At 42.5% G+C, this 17,784-nt stretch overlaps 1 protein-coding gene across 4 annotated transcripts in view; it reads right to left on the bottom strand.

The window, feature by feature from the left end:
* Positions 1-4,019: 4,019 nt before the first annotated feature.
* LOC137412979 (ras-related protein Rab-7a) overlaps positions 4,020-17,784 on the bottom strand; it is a 14,404-nt gene continuing 639 nt past the window's right edge. For all 4 annotated transcript variants that reach the window (XM_078775424.1, XM_068098342.2, XM_068098339.2 and 1 more), the window contains 5 exons: positions 17,565-17,619; positions 13,177-13,303; positions 11,866-12,084; positions 5,101-5,229; positions 4,020-4,914 (listed from right to left, as the gene is read on the bottom strand). In XM_078775424.1, the coding sequence (XP_078631550.1) occupies positions 4,825-4,914; positions 5,101-5,229; positions 11,866-12,084; positions 13,177-13,303; positions 17,565-17,617 (618 nt within the window). In that variant the 5' untranslated portion in view covers positions 17,618-17,619 and the 3' untranslated portion in view covers positions 4,020-4,824. The remainder of the gene's footprint in view (positions 4,915-5,100; positions 5,230-11,865; positions 12,085-13,176; positions 13,304-17,564; positions 17,620-17,784) is intronic.

Below are 17,784 nucleotides of genomic sequence, written 5' to 3'. Positions count from 1 at the left end.
CCAAACGTCGGCTTGTGCTTCCCAGAACTCCGGGAGTTTGTCAGCGACGGCGTTGGTAGCCATGGCACGTTCGGGGGTCAGCGACGGCTGAACCAGTCGGTGTCACCAGTGTGGTGCTGTGCACACACAACTCGTTTGCCAAAAAGGTAGGCCACAACGCGTGGTACAAACGAAAGCACTTTATTACAAGCTCGCACATCAGCACTGGGCGGGCTCGACCTTCGAGCCCGCATATATGTCCCGAGGCCACGCCTTGCCCCCGGGCGTGGCCGATCGGCCGAAAGGTGGGGCATGTATCAGTTCCACGCCCGGACGCTCGCGCCACCCACTGGTGCGCGGAATTATTGATCATTGTGCCTGCCACACCATTTGCATTCTGGATGAGATTAAAATTTATAAAATTTCCTTCTTGATTAATTCGGTGAATTCCGTCTCAACTTCGGATATTTCCGGCCGTGAAAAACTATTCCCTACGGCCGCGAGATTTCTAAAAAATAATTATTCGTCAATTTTAGAATATTTGACGCCGTTTTCAGCCTCCGAAACGTTAATAAGCTTTTTTGAAATACTTTTTCACATGCTCGAATCTCATTGGTTCCGGTGTTTGGTGACGATTTTCGTTGAAGATAACCAGGGCCCGGGGAACGAGGTTGGTCTTAAAGTATTTTAATTACAAATTAGAGGTGCATAAGATTGTGAATCAAACAAAGACGGGTGAAACAAACTCCTCTTGAACTTTTTCGCAATTTTTTTATGCATACTTCCGCATCCGGAAGATGGCGGCCTCCATTGAGTGATTTGGTTTTTGAAATATTTTTTCAAATGCTCGTATCTCATTGGTTCCGGTGTTTGGTGACGATTTTCGTTGAAGATAACCAGGGCCCGGGGAACGAGGTTGGTCTTAAAGTATTTTAATTACAAATTAGAGGTGCATAAGATTGTGAATCAAACAAAGACGGGTGAAACAAACTCCTATTGAACTTTTTTCAATTTGTTATACATACTTCCGCATCCGCAAGATGGCGGCCTCCATTGAGCGATTTGGAGAGTTGCAGCTTCGGAATTCTCAAGGGATCCAGCAAAATCTGGCTTTTCAATATAATACGTACGCGTTTATTCACAACACCGGCTTCGCCGGCTATTAGCCACCTGTGGGATACAAAACGTAAACTGTTCAGCCTGGTGGAAGGTGTGCTCTCCCGAGTGCTGATCTAGTTCTCTACTCTCCCGGTGTGAGTGAGGTGTGTCTGCCCTAGCATCTTAGATATGTTTCAGAAGGATCTTTTGTGCACGAAGTTAAGATCGTTCTGTGTCTACTTGAGTCGTGCAAGAAATACATGCTTTTGATTAAAGAAAATAGACTTTCCAAACCTGCTTGATTACCTCCACCACCAAAGGTGGATGGAGGTTATGTATTCACCCCTGTCTATCTGTCCGTTTGTGAACAAAATATCTCAAAAATTTGTCGACGGACTCGGACGAAATTTGGCAGACAAGTAGCGTATTAGATTTAGCGAAACAAGAACGAAATTAGATTTTTGTGAAGATCCGGATCCGACTACTTGAATTAATATTCACCATTGGGAGAATAAAAAATAAAATAAAAATAATAATAATAATTCACCATTGGGAGATTGGGCCAAAAACGATACATAGTAGGATATCTCAAAAAGTTGGACGGATTTGGATGAAACTTGGTGGACAGGTTGTGTGTCTGACAAGAATCGATTTTGGTGAAGATCTGACTATGCATTCGGATATGAGAATTATTTAATTTTCAAGTGATTCTTCACCATTGGGCGATAAGGACAAAAACGATACATCGGATATCTCAAAAAGTTATGGATGGATTTGGGCGAATCTTTTTGGACAGGTTGTGTGTCTGTCCAGGAAGAATCGATTCAATTTTGGTGAAGATCCGGATTCGGCAGGTCGAATTGTTTTAAGTGATATGGCCAACCAGAGTGAGGTATGATCCAGGGGAAGGAGTTGGTTAGACATAGCGGATGTAATAAATAGATGAGATGTTCTACCCCAGTACTTCTCTCCACTCGATAGCCAACCTTTGCTCAACCACACAGACAGGGTGGAGAATCAAGAGCATTCTCCAGGTGGGATGACCATCACCAGTAAGGTGACATAATTGGGCAGGACCCTGATAATTGACTCAACCTGCATCCGTGGCTGCCCAGCAACCTGTCAGGTCTTGGAGTTATCCGTGATGCAGTGGCTTCAGCGTAAAAGGTCCAGTAGCTGGTTTAAGCCACCACCTCAACCCGATAATGCTCGAGAATATTTTTATTTTATTTTTTTTAAATACTTACAAATCCCCTTTAAGTTTGGAGTTTTTCTTTCCACTTGTTTGAGGGTGTATCAATCTGGTTACTGCCCATGCTGTTATTTTTCCAAGTTCCCCGTTTTGTTCTTCAACCGAGACTGGTTAGCCCCCCCCTCCCCCCTTTTTCTAATGTCCCACTCCACACACAACTATCAAATAAATAACAGCAATAGTGCCATGCAATAAAAGAGATTAAACAAGAATGTTAGCAAGACTTAAAATCTTTTCCTTCTGTTTGTTCATGTTCCACCGACTCAATTGTAACCACATGTGTTACGGCTTAATTGTAAATATTTAACCCTCTTAGTAATGCGGTTGGAGGTACCAACAATGAATGTCGTTGTACGATGCAAAACTGCTCATACGGTTTATTTAGTTAATCTTTCCATGCAAAGCACTGCCAGTTTCAACGCAAGGGCCTGTGATGTCCACTAATGCTTTACAGGTGACAAGGCACAACAAACTTAAAGGTTCACATGCGAAGCAATGCTCAAAGTAAGGCTCTCGGTTGGCACACCAAAAAGGCTTTAAACAGCCAAAATCTATCCTGACAACTCAACCAGCACAGCAAAAACTGTCAATGCTCAAATATCCAAAAAAAAAAAGAAAAAAAAGTTTTCCCCCATCATTAGTCTTGCATTAGGGGCATAGGTCCATCTGCACATGTTCTGTATTTGCTTTAAAATTCTGTAACTGCCTGTCCGATCAATGCAAAACTTAAAACACTGACCCCATGGAGAATTTTATTCAAAACTGACAGATGGTATGGCAGCCATATTTGATTAAAGGGAAGGGAAAAAAAAATTCAAACATTTATTTAATTTTTAAAAAAAGCTTTGAAATTTCACATGTCAACCACAGGGTATATAGGGTATTGGTGGAGTGGTATTCCAACTTAATTGGTCGAATCAGAGCCCTTGACCCTCCCCCCAAAAAGATAAATTAAAACAAAAAAGAAACCATATCTAATCTAAGATTGTGGTCGAGCAGCCATATTGGATTGAAAATAAATAAAATTTCTCAAGAACCACTCAACAGATCGATGCAAAATTTTACATAGGATAAAGTAGCCCTGGGTAATAGTTTTTATATTCATCGATGCAATCAAGCATTAATGTGCACAAGAGTTGCCAATAAATCAGGCTCCAGATAATGGCAATGTACGCGACATAATAGTATCGTGCCCAATTAATGATTTGTTCAGAATGATCACACAAGGTGAGTATGCGCCCTCCCAGGCCCCACCAGTTGCCGTTCTAGTCTGCTGTCATTTTAAAAGTATAGTAGCCTTTGCCCTGCTTGTAAATCATGAAAAGCTACAATCACTAGAAAACTATCAACTGAAAACGGTATGAATTACTGCAATCAAAAACGGGAAAAAATTCAAACCTTGCTGAATGCAGTGATCCTCCAGATAGTCTTGCCAAATTGCTTCACTTGATTAACGTCAACCCAACATTTTAATAATCAGAATCAATGCCAGCCTTTTGTGAAAATCCAAAACGAGCAACTGAGGCAGATGTGTTCATTGGCAAAGGAAAAGAACCAATTGTAAAAGGGAGGCCAACAGAAACCTATCAACTTCAATGTAAAAGCGTACAACTTATTTATAATCCAAGTGCAGTCATTGCAGACAATTTAAGAAGTTTCTTAAAAACAAACCACAAAAGAAAGCACAAGCATCATTTGATGCACATTTTTATTCAAGAAAAAAAAAAAAAAGTTTCAACTGCAAGCAAAATCCAGCCTTCAACTTTCCTCAAACTGGATACACCCTAGACTCTTGGATCAGAATATATACAAAAAAAACAAAAAACCCCAAAAAGATAACGGACAATTCAAGAAGAGCTTCACAAAATCAACTGCTCACACAAGGCAGTCGCTGATTCTTCATGGGGAGCTTGCATGGCCACAGGATTAGGAAGCAGAGATTGGTAGAAGAAAATGTATGGTGCAAAGTAGGAAAGCTACACAAGTGAGTGGAGGAATAATTTCAGGGTCAACAGCAGTATTCCATGAAACCCGATAAATTAAACCGAAACATGTACAATTTGAAATCATGGTTCCCCTGAACAGTTACGTGTGAGACAGATGACCAAACCAAATCGAGCAAAAACACAATTGGTAGAGATGAAATTTTAAAGACAAGATAGCATTTATCAGGAGACCCATCAACCAACATGAGCAAATACCTCATTCACAAAAATAAAAATATATAACCTCTGTTTATCAATTACATCAGACAAAAAGATTAGGACAAAACAGAGTGCCCAAAACCTGACTAGTGTTAAAATTGGCTTCATTTTGTGTGAGGTGCAGGGCGGCAATTGCAAAGATATTATATAAAACAGCATTGCAAACTGAAATTGTAAGGAGCAAAGGTGAAATTCTGACAAGAGAAAGCAAGGGTGGATTGAAAAGTCAGAAGAGGAAGAAGACGGGGAGGAAAAAAAAAAAACACTTCATTTTAACAAGAATGAAAACTTTCAGCAGCAGTTGCTTTGCGTTTTGGGTTTGTCGCTGCTCGACAACTTGATCTGATCAGGAAACTCGTTGTAGAGGTCTACTTCAATCTCCTGCAGTAACAAGTTGCATAATCAGTTAGGAATCAGGCATGAAAGCACCGACTTGTTTTTTTTATTGCATCACACCAAAAGTTTGGAAATGTCGTTGCTCAATTGAGGGAAAGTAAACAGAAGAGGAGAGTTAGAAAATACAGGAAGGAAGGTTTTGAAAGCACGATACAATGGAGACAACGTTACCTGCTTGAGAGCGTTGCGTGCAATAGTCTGGAACGCTTGCTCCACATTTATCGCTTCCTTGGCACTAGTCTCAAAGTAGGGAATATTATTCTTATTCTGACACCATGCTTGTGCACGCTTTGTTGGTACCTGAAGGAGAGCCAGGGAGACAAAAAAAAAATCATTCCATAACTTGTGGAACATCTACATCACTTTCAATAGGATCTGCCTGCAGCTACATTTAAAAAAACCAACTACAAACCAATCAGATATATACATTTAGGACCATTAACATCTTGGGTTGAATGCTACTTAACAGGCCATCAACAGGTGCAATTCCGAAGAACACATTTAGCCTGGGACTCTGCTTCCTCGGGTGTTCCGCAGGGGTCAGTTCCCAGGCCCTGCTTTTTAATGTCTTTTCCTTTGACTTGCTATTGTGTCCAGTCTAACCTGCAATTCAGTATGCCGATACTAATTTACCTCTGGTCAAGGTGACTAGCTCGCTCTGCAGAATGATATTTGGTGTGCTCTCAAGATGAAACTCAATGTTGATGGAAATAGATGACCCTCGTTATAGAAACCCACCAAAACGAGCTTACACTGAAGGTTCTCAAACCCTTGAAATCACTGACCATAACAAATATCTTGTCTGGAAGCTCCATGTCAGTTATCTCAAAAGCAACCAGAATGACTGTTTATCAGAAGACAAGTTCATTGTGAAGATGCTCACACATTCGGTTAAGCTTTATACTGTGCTCTTGTTGGACCAATCATCAACTACACTGCCCACGTTCTCTCCCAGCAATTCTCTTTGGGGGGAGGCCAGAGGAGATTTACTCAATTATGTCCAGGTCTCCCAAGGAGCTAAACACCAACTCACGGTAGTGACAATATTGATTACTCTGTTGTTCCCAGCTCGGTGTCATTTTTGATGAACAGGTTTAAATATTTGTTTCGTGTTTTTTTTGTAAGACGTTTGTATAACAGATGACATTCCGATTGATCATTTTGTTTACGTTAACCAAAGACATGCCCATAATTTTAAATTTATTCATCACTGGTCTACATCATATTCATATTCCCTCACTCCACATCATATTCCCTCACTCCACATCATATTCCCTCATCTGTGGTATACTCCACCCACCAATGCTGCAGAGTTCTATCTTTCGTCTGAACTCTTAAGAATTTTAAGCATCGGTCGGTGCCAGATGTGAACAATCCCTCGCCACAACTTGCCCATCCGGGTTTTCTGCCTGTAACGAGTTCGCGTTTTTGAATATGCTTGTGCAAGTTTAGCTTAACATTTGACTTTGTGCAATTGTTTTGTCGTTTAGTGCCAGGAGCTACTCAGTGATTCAGTTCACTTTTTAGCAATCCCTCAAGAATGCAATACACGTTTTGATGTTCCTGCAAAATAATAAATGAAATTGTTCTTGCAACCTATTTATGTTTGGACACCACGCAAACGCTCCTGTCATTACCAAATCGAGACGAGTCTTCATTCCACAATACCCGGAGGTGACCATGGTCTAATTTATCAATTAGCAAATTGAAGGCTTTTAATCAAGATGATCAAAAGGCCAAAAAAAAAAAAAAAAACCTAAACTATGCTGCCCATCAAATTATGGAATGATCAACCAATTAGAGTGAAACCTTTGCTCATTTGAGCCTCGGTTCGGTGCACAATCAGAGCAAACATGTCAACATGATTGTACAGTTTGTTTTGTATTCCAGAGATAGGCCAGATCCGAATCCAGACTTGAACCAAAATCTAATCTGCTTGTTCTTGTCACCTTCCCAACTCGTCCAACAAGTTTCTTCCAAATCCATCCACAACTTAAATAGCTATGTATCGTTTTTAGCCCCATCTCTCAATGGTAAAGAATCCCTTTAAAGTATCTGGATAGTCATCAAAATCTATTAGTCATCGTCACACCCAACCTGCCCACAAAGTTTCATGCAAATCTGTCCAACTGAGATATTCTGCTGACAGAAGAAAACTGGGAGGTAATGAATGCACAACCCCAAAATCATTAAAGGGGCAGCCAAACATTCAGACCACCTTGACACCAATCTATCCTTTGATGCTCTCCAAAATATATATGTCTTTCTAATTTGCAATTTATGAAGTCAGTAGTTTTGCAATTAAAAGTTGAGATCTTCACAATGAGCAAGACGTCACCAGGAAGGCAAGTGTCCCTTCCGTGTTGTGTACGGGTTACATCACGGTACGATTGAACTCAAACAGTGAACAATTCATGAATTTCTGCAAACATGCTAGATTGATGTAATACAAACAGATGGATTCATGCTACACCAACGGCCAAAAGACCCAAGGGTTGCCAGAAATTGGACAAGGTTTGTCCAAAATATGAGGTGTGGATCGGGCCTTTTGATTTAGTTTACGGAACATTTTACTGAGCCATTATGAAACGGTTTAATCTTGGCTAATCACCACGATCGAGGGAGGACCCCAACGCCATCTCTGCTGAGCTACCCAGCATAATATGTACATGGGCAATTTCAGTGGTGAATTGAACACCTGTTGGTCTGTCGGTGACCAAACTCACCTCTCGAGATGTGCTGGCTAACATCGCAGTCACCTTGCCCTATGCATCTTTTGAGCTCAAAAACATGAGCCAACAATACCCATGAGTACACCGCCCTCCACCCCTCCACCCCCCACATTTGTCCGATTCACAATCCCACTGACCAGTTTCAACATGCTGAGAACCTTCAGAGTTGCTAATGGGGGAATCAGTATCAGAACCCGAGCTCGACGCAGTTTCTCTATGCAAGTCACCGCAAGGATCAAGGCGAGTTCACAATGTGACGTCACAGGCAAAATCAAAAAGTGATACTGGGGCTTTCAGTACTGATTGCCAAAAAAAAAAAAAAAATTCCCATTCAAATTAGAGCATGATTATTTTCAATAGTTTTCAGGGAAACAAAAAAAATTGTTTGGCTCCCCCTTTAATGCACAAGATGGGTTGCTCCCTGTCCATTTATCAACTAACTAAATCACAAATTAGAGTTGACCAGTGGTTGGAGCAGCTGCACCACAGACGCTGTCACCACAAACATCCCACAGCTACAGGAGATTCCAATCTCACAAACTACTTCAGATGTAGCACCTGTGGTGGAGTCTGTCCCTCCTGTACAGTCACCAACAGAAATGTAACATGACTGATCTCACCGAGAAGTGCTGCATATCCACCATTTTACATCGATTAATGGATGTCATCAATTGAAATCACAGAAAATAATATTTCTAGATACTCAAGACCAAGCAATTCAAGGAAGCCTCAAAACCAATATACAACAGGCATTTTAAGGCCATTTTCCCTGCAAGAGCGGGGGTTAGCCTTGCGGGCCCCATGACAATGTACTCCATTTTGCCCTATTTTCTGCATCTCCCCTTGTTAACCCCCTTGCCCGAATTTCTTCTTCGACCATCTTTAGCCGAGTCTTTCTCGGTCTTCCCCGTCCTCTACTTCCTTCTACATTCATTCCCATCACTCTTTTCAACCAGTCACTTTCATCCTTCCTCAACACATGACCAAACCATCTCAACCTGTTTCTCTTCACAGCATCCATCACAGGCTCTATTCCCATCATCTTTCGCAATTCATCATTTGTCTTCCTCTCTCTCTCTCAACGATACTCCACACATCCACCGAACCATTCGCATTTCCACCCTTTCCAGCCTTCGTTGCTGCTCTACGTTCATTACCCATGTCTCGCTCCCATAAATCAACTTCTCACACATGCAGCATACACCTTTCCCTTCAGCTTCAATGACACCCCTGCTCGTCAGCACGCCACTCAGTTCCCGAAACTTCTTCCATGCACATCTCTCTAGCAACCGTTGCCGAGTCTGATCCACCTTCTCCATTCAGCAAGTCTCCGAGGTAACAAAATGTTTTCACACCTTCCAGCTTCACACCATGCCCAAGATCCAACAACATTTCCTCCATCTGCAGCTCCCTCTGTGCACACCTTACACTTGAATGTAGCTGCCACACTGGTTAATGACCCTCTCAAACCACTACATTTTTTATGAACCCACTCAGCACACATTGTACATTGAATGGAATTCACTCAGACACTTCCTGCACACAGCACACGGCCACTTCCCAGTTCTTTCCACCTCACCACATGCTTTACCACTTGCCATCACCTTCGTTTTTGATATTCACCTTCAGACCTTTTGTCTCTACATTCCTTCCACTTGTTCATCTTCTCCTTCAGTCCATCCATACTTTCTGCAATAAACACCAGATCATCTGCATACAACAACTCCCACGGTAGACCCTCCTTTACATTGAGCCAGCACCTCCATCACAGCTACAAATAGTAGTGGACTTGGTACCGACCCTTGATGCACTCCCACCTTCACCTCAAACTCACCACTGTTCCCGTCCTTACAGCTGTGCGCGCTCTTTTGTACATTGCCATCACGACTGATCAACCATTCCCCCACTCCCAACTTCCTCAATGCCCATGTCACTACTTCACGTGGAACCCTATCGAATGCTTTCTCCAGATCTACAAACCCAAGAAACAACTTCCTCTTCTCCATATACTTCTGCAACTGCCTCAATAAAAAGCACGTCTGTCGTTCCTCTTCCTGGCATGAATCCAAACTGCATTTCATCAATCTTCACTTTCTTCCTTATCCTCCTCTCCAACACCCTTTCCAATACCTTCATTCCATGCTCCAATAACTTTATCGCTCGATACGAGCCACAGTCCAGAGGGTCACCTTTCCCCTTGTATAGAGGGCCGAGGGTACTCGGTTCCCAATCCACTGGAATGCAGCCCTTTCACCACCAGATTGCAGATCTGTCATTCTCTTCACACCCCAATTTCCCACTGCCTTCAACATATCTCCCACAACTCCCGTCGGCCCTCCCGCTTTTCTACTCTTCATTGCTTTTATCGCTTCCTCAACTTCTTTCTCGGTTATCTTCTCTGCCGGTCCAAAAACTGGGTTAATCTCTATGTTGCCATCCCATTCATTCTCTGCATTCAACAGTATTTCCATATATCTCTTCCATCTTCCTTTAATTCCATCTGGGTCCACAACGATTTGTCCCACTTCATCCTTCAAGCAACTCAGCCCCATCACATCACACCTTTCGCTATCTGCTTTGCAATCCTGAATACTGCTCTGACCCTCTTCCGAATCCAAGCGCTCCCCGAACATTTTCCTGCATGCCTCCTGTGCCTTTGCTACCTCTTTCTTTGCAGCCTTCTAACTTTCATGCTCTGCCTTTTCTGCCCCCATACCCTTCTGCCACTCCTTGAACTTCTTCCTCTTCTCGTCAATCTTCTTTCCAACTTCATCATCCCACCACCATGTTTCCGAGTGCCTCGGTGGTCCTTTTGTCCATCCACATACCTCACCAACGGCTCCCAACAGACTATCTTTCATTGACATCCAACCACTTTCAAGCTCAACCACATCATCCTCCACCATACTCAGCCTCTCTTTTAATGCCTCCCTCACTGTCACCTCTTTCAACCTCCACACCTTCATTCTCGGTTGGTACTTCACCCGCCGAGCTCTCCTCGCATCTTTCACCCTTATGTCGCAGACAACCAAGTGGTGCTGTGAAACAGCCTCCTCCCCTGGGATCACCTTTGTGTCCCGGAGGTGCCCCCTATCTCGCCTACGCATGAGCAGGTAGTCAACGGTAGTCGTCGACCCACCTGACGTGTATGTCACAAGCTTATCTTCTTTCTGGAACTGAGTATTACAAATCAACAAATCAGCTCCATCAGCAAACTCCAAAATCCTTTCACCTTCTCCATGTCTCACCATATCCGTAACCCCCATGAACTCCCTCAAAACCGTCCATACTCCTTCCCACTTGTCCATTTAGGTCTCCTCCTACCACAACAACTTCCTCATCTTTCACGTTTTCCATCAGCTTCTCTATTGCACACCAGAACTTGTCCTTCTCTTCATCACTCCGACCAACCTGCGGAGCATATCCCGAGATGTTCACCAAGAGCTTTCCAATCATTTTCACCATCATCAACCTATCACTCACTCCAGTCACACTCACCACACTGTCTACAAACTCCTCAGAAAACAGGACACCAACACCATTCACGCCCTCCGAGCACCCTTGCCACACAAACTTGTATTTCTGTCCCTGCCTACACTTCGCCATTCTCACACCACTTCCCTTCCATCTCGTCTCTTGCACACAACATATGTCCACTCTTCTGACTAATACTTCCACCACTTCTCCTGATCTCCCTGTCATTGTCCCTACATTCCATGTCCCAAATCTCAGAAACCGATCTCCACATCGGGCATCAGACGTTTCGTCGTCATAAATAGAATGATTTCCACCCTTGCTTCGATCGGGTTCCCCACCTTGTTTTGAAGAGAGGGAGTGGGGTCCCCCACGGGGTACTTCGGGCTGTACCCTGCCCATATGTAGTCGTAATTGTCATGGTTCTCTTTTTGAAGCAATGTTTTTATGGCCGGATGCCCTTCCTGACGCCAACCCTTTTAGTCGCCTCTTACGACACGCAGGGATACGGTGTACCTATTCTAAACCGGGGTACACACCGGGACCTCAAAACCAATATGGAGCATTTATAATGACCAACAGCATACACATACTCGTAAAAACAAAATACACCTGCCAACTGAGCCCAACGGCAATGGTGCATACGATCCCAACGTGATTCCTCATTTTTCAAACTAGACAAAAATAATAATAACGCATCACTCAGCAATCACCACAGTTAGTGACATACCTGTCTGTTGTCAAGATCAATTTTATTGCCAAGGACAACAAAAGGAAAGTTCTCTGGATCACGTGGTGATGCTTGGATAAGAAATTCGTCTCGCCAGCTGTCAAGAGTTTTAAACGTGTTTGTCTGCGTTACATCAAAGACGAGCACACAGCAGTCTGCACCACGGTAGAAGGCCACACCCAGCGACTGGAAACGCTCTTGTCCTGCTGTGTCCCAGATCTGCAGATGCAACACAAAGTTGGGTGGAAGGAAAAAGAAAACCCCCCCCCCCCCCAAATTTTTTTTAAAATGTGCATCATGCACCCTTCAAAAATCAAGCACCTCGAGACCCAGTTTGGAATGGACCAAGTATCCTAACAGAGCAATGTGTATCGAGTTTGTGTTGGAAGTTCATTTGGGAGTTCCCCCTAAAGGAAGTCAATGCATTGCTATCGATGGAACGCTTTCCTCTCCCCTTCCAGAGGAAGTGGGAGTGCCCAAAACCAGCAACTTTGGCCCAGTAGTTTTGTTCCTTGTCTGCACAAATATTGCACTGCTCTGGAAGATTAATCCACATTGTACAATAAAATACCTAATTCACTCAGGCAGACAGCAGCTACATCACTACTGATCTGAGAAACTGAACAAGTCTTTCAATCCTTGCAATGAGACTACACAGATCAAATCAACCTACTTATCTATTTTGTCAGCCAATGGGAGAGGTTACTCAAACTTATTGGCCTGAACATCAGCCACACCCTATCCTGGGCTGACCAGAACAAATATGGCCACCAAAGCCAGGCTGTCCTTCAAGACAAGAGAACTAAGACTAAAATGTAGTTGTCCATAGTCAGCAATATTTCTCCCCTATGGTACGCATCCCCCACTCAAGTCACCTGGATTCTGTGGAATCAAACTACAACCATTTTTGACATTTCCTGCAATGATGGTGAGCAAGGCCTGATGCTCACAGCAGTGTTAGTGGCTTTTTCTATCCTCTGGTCATACTCCCCACCCAAAATAAAGGCGTACCGCACACCAGCTTCGTTCATTCTCTCGATTTGAGAAATTTTTAAACCAACACTATTCCTTCCAAGACTTCCAAAGTTGGCAGTGAACCACTATCTCTAGTCATCCTAATGCACACAAAATTTACCTCCATCAAATAAACTTTAATTTTCAGGTCAATTTCCTTTCCCATTTTGGTTAATGCATCCAATTGTTTCCCCACCGTCAATGCACTGCTCTTCAATCAGCCACAGACAAAGATGTATTTTAAGAAAGCCAAAGGGTACGCGAGTGTTTGGGATTTGCAGACGTTATGTACTGCACCTGCATTGTGACCAATCTGTCATCCACCATCACTTCCTTTGTGAGAAAGTCTGCACCAATCGTCGCCTTGTACTGGTTGCTGAATTTTTTGTTCACATATTGGTTCATTAGTGAAGTCTTCCCAACACTTGGGGAGGGGTGTAGGAAAAAGATAAATTACAATCATATAGAAATCCCCTCCACCTCAAAAAATAATTTTGCTACTTTACACGATCTTAATGTCAAACTAGCGTTACGCCTAGGTCCCCCGTCAGTGAAGTGACGAGTTGACAAAGTGGAAGACGCAAGGCGACCATCTTGGATTTTGACGGGGCGACCCAATTTTCAATAGCGTTCTTCCTTATGTCTAGATACACCCACACCAAATTAGAATGCGGTCCTTCGCTTACGCACACAGGGGAAAACCATAGTCCCCCTTTTCGCTCCGCGGTGCGACGGGGGACAAAAACTTTGTTGAACATTGAACTCTATCCATGGTATTCAGTTAAACTTTCCTGTACAAAATGGATTACACAAATGTATCCATTTGTTCTAAAAGGTAGAACGATACGGTATTTGGCTGCTTAGGAGAGGTCTTAGTTAGACGTATAATTCTTAACACTCCTTTATGAACCAGCCGGCATGTTCCGCACCATCCAATAAGGGTCCATGCACCCCAGGTTACGAACCACTGCTCCGATCATACATCCCTACATTACTTCAACATATCTTTAAGAATTCAACCTTCACAGTATATTCTGTAACCTAATGGAAGGAATCACTGAGATTGAGTGAATCAATAAAAATAATGTGTTTTTGCCAATCCTGCCAGTGTCCTATTTATCTAAAAAATCAAAACCCCATGGAAGACAACAAAAAAAAAAGAAGGGGAAGGGTCACTGAATTGAAAATATATAGAACGCTCATACTCGGAGTGTAGCCGCTGTGTCGCCATCTTGGTTAGCACGACTCGACCGACTCGCGGATCTCGTTTGTTTTGACCGTGTCCCAGATTTTAAAAGCCAGACAACTGTTAAAATGCCATTTTGTGCGGCAATAAACTGCTCCAATCAGTTACGGAAGGGTTGTGGAAAGACGTTTCACAGCTGTTTCAAACACACCACACGTTACTTGGATGATTATATACCTGCTACTGGAGTGAATATAGTGACAAAATCATGTGACATAGAAAAACATTACAGGTAGACACTTTGTACACACACATGTACATTCTCCCAGCTGCTCATTCTCCCAACCATTTGGGCCTACTTGATAAAGTTGATTACATTTCATCACTTTAGTTTGCATTATTTTGATATGTAATAAAAGGACAGCTAAATTCATGTTTTCAATTTTGACCAAAAACAAATCATTGAAATAATTCGGACAGACTTCGCAAGTTTCATGAAAATGTGCCGCATTCTTCACGCTCCCAAATTAACAATATTTGTTCTCGAATTTTTTTTTGTCAAAAGGAAAGGATAAAGGAAAGTGTTGTAGTAACTGATAGGTTTCCTATTGAAAAACGATCGCACAAAAGGTGAAAAAACGCAATCGCTTTTCGCTTTGAATTACGTGCAAACGCGTGACGGAAATCACCATCACCAAGCATCGAATGCCAACCAAGATGGCGCCCGGTAGCTACATCTCCACCTGTGTGGTGTGAATAGCAATGATCATTACTCCCACTAGGGAGTAATGCATTCGATCGTGTGTGTGTGTGTGTGTACAAGATATCTGGAAAAGTTCTGAACGGATTTGGATGAAAGTTGGTGGGATGATTGCCCTTGGGATAAGGAAGAATTGATTAGTATTTGGTGAAGTTCAGGATATTATTCCGGATCCAGGAATTTTTTGAAGGATTGTTTACCATTGGAAGATAGCGCTCCTTTTTTTTTTTCTTCACATTTTCTATATTTAACATTGTGATATGAAAATAGTTTTCATATTTGTTGTAAATGTAGTTTAAACTCGTGGTTATGCGTTAGAGTGGTGTATTTTGTTAGCAGCGTCGTCTTCAAGGTTCTTTTTTTCCTAATAAAGACTGTCATTTTAAAACCACCAAAGTGTGTATTCAGTTTCCCCGTTTCATAAAATGTATCGTTTGATACGTATAATGCTTTAAAAAAATTTTCTTTTTTACCTCAGAAGAGATAACACCTATAATGAATGGGTCAAGTTGGCGAATTCAGCGAATGCCAATCGCGGTGTCAGTATTTGATGAACTTGGAAAGACTTAGGTGAGTTATAAGTGTGACCAGCATGTGCACGGGATTCTTCCCAGAAGAATGAGTGGTCGCATTATCTTGTACGACTTAAAATGAGCGAGTTTTGTTTTGACGTTTGGGCCAGTTTTACATGTTGTATCCCTAAGGAATGAAACGAACGTTTTCCTGGCTTACAATTTTATTTGAAGTCACACATGCCTCAAAATACACTCACTTATATAGAATTGAACGCTAAATCCGAAAATGTAAGTGAAATTGCCTTGTTTTTTTTAAACATTATATATATATATATATATACAAAGGTGGGCGGTCCGCTTCGAAAGTCCGCTTATCCGCTGCAGCGGACTAACGTTTTCGAAGCGGATAAGCGAATCGGAACAACCCCCGGAAACCGAAGCGGATAAGCGTAAGCGGACTACCGAAAAATTAAAGCGCATCGCGATTCGCCAAATCAGCTGTTAGCCTGAGCCGTTACTCTAGAATTGTGAATATTTATTTAAGTGAATAATAAGTGAAACCCTAACAACTCGGCTCTTGCGACATAACGCATTATATCATAACGTTATGTTCACGTCATGGTTTACGGCACCATGACGAATAAACGGCAGTCCGTTGGCCCGCCATCTTGTTGACTTGTTTGTGTCTGAATAACCAAACGTTACAGCTCTCGCCCAATCTCTTCCCGCTCGAGTTCCGTGATGCTTGGGTAACTCTGCTTCTCAGGCATAACACGCCGCTCCCGAGCTCTGCCTCGGTCGAGCGCGTGTTCAGCTACGGGTCGGACATCCTCAGGCCTAAGAGGTCGGCCCTGGCTGCACCGAACTTCGAGGCCCTCGTCTTCATGAAGGGCAACCTCCAAATCCTCAAGAAGGCCCACGAGGTGGAGGAGGAAGACGAGGACTAGTCAACAGACTGCTAGTCTGTTGACTAGTAGACTCTTGTCAAAGAAAGGACGGGCAAATTGATTTTTCTTTAATGTAACTTGCATATATTAAAATTATATTTAAATTAACTGTAGAGTAGAGTCGAGTGGAAAACTTTATTTCAATACATTTTGAATAAATTTTATTTAAATAAAAATGTATATATTTGATCTTAAAAGCTTTGTTTGTCTTTGTAGTAGTTAGAAATGGCTATTTAGGCTTAAAAAGCATTAAATTCCCTTTAGAAACGTCAAAAATCGCTTTAAAAACGTCGAAGCGCTTTTAAAAAATCAAATCGAAGCGGATAAGCGGTAAGCGGACTTAAAATTTTCCGAATCGCGCCCACCTATATATATATATATATATATATATATATATATATATATATATATATATATATATATATATATATATATATATATATATATATATATATATATATATCTGTGGTGTGTTGTCGTGTTGTGTCTTGTGTTGTCACTGAACCACTTCCTCAAACTTTTGTGAAATCGTACTATTCCAACTTGACCCAAAGCGGGAGTATGCGCTCTGAGTGGCGTTCTAGTTATATATATATACATTTTTTTTTTCAGTTCAGTGGGAAGGGTAGAAGTGGGGGGGGGGGGGGGGGGTAGGGGGGGGGAGGGGGCAGAAATAGGGGGGAAAAAAATTAAAATCTTTTAAAGTGAAAAATGCGACTATTCCAAAAACATTAAAGAAAAGTGATGACGCAAGCTTACACAACTTTATACTACAAGTGAATGTGTATTTCAAACAAAAGCAATCAGCGCACGATATAAAGCACAAGATTGTGATGGTGAAACGAAGATCCTCGTGCTCGTGTCAACACCATGGGACCAAGACCGATGAGTAACTCACACATGCCCTCAGAACCCGTGACCTCCCCCACCCAAGTTTGGCACAAAGGGGGCACTGCATTGGAGAATTCTGAAAACGAACCGAGAAGCCGCTATTGCATTACACCTCGTTAACGTGGACGGCACACCTCTTCCATCCACCGACAAACCGGATCGGAATCCTGAACCAAAGATCCAGTCGCCTGTTGTCGCCAACCCAACTCGTCCATAACCGACACGTCGTGTTATAGTTGTAACGTTTTTGGCCGAATCTCTTAATTGGGAAGAATCACTTTCAATATAAAAAAAAATTACGAATCCTCCAACATGGCGTCAAGCAAAGGATGCAGATTTGAAAAACCACAAAACCCCATAGGTGTGAGATTATGGAAACGACGTACCCAGAATCACCGAGGATGATCACCTTGAGAAGAACCTTCTTCCTGGAACTCATGGCTGGAGGAGGAAGGAAAACGGAACCATTTAAACACCTGATACAAGACCGGAAACACTTAAACACCTTCAACCAAGGCGCAGGTTCCTCCACACCAAACTACTTCAACCACCACAACCCCACCACAACGCCACCACAACCCCACCACAACCCCACCACAACTCCAC

This window comes from Myxine glutinosa, chromosome 4 (genome assembly GCF_964187855.1).
Source record: "Myxine glutinosa chromosome 4, kmMyxGlut1.1, whole genome shotgun sequence".
In the NCBI taxonomy this organism is placed as follows: domain Eukaryota; kingdom Metazoa; phylum Chordata; class Myxini; order Myxiniformes; family Myxinidae; genus Myxine; species Myxine glutinosa.
The sequence above is the reverse complement of the archived record's forward strand: the minus strand, read 5'-3'. Positions and strand labels throughout refer to the sequence as shown.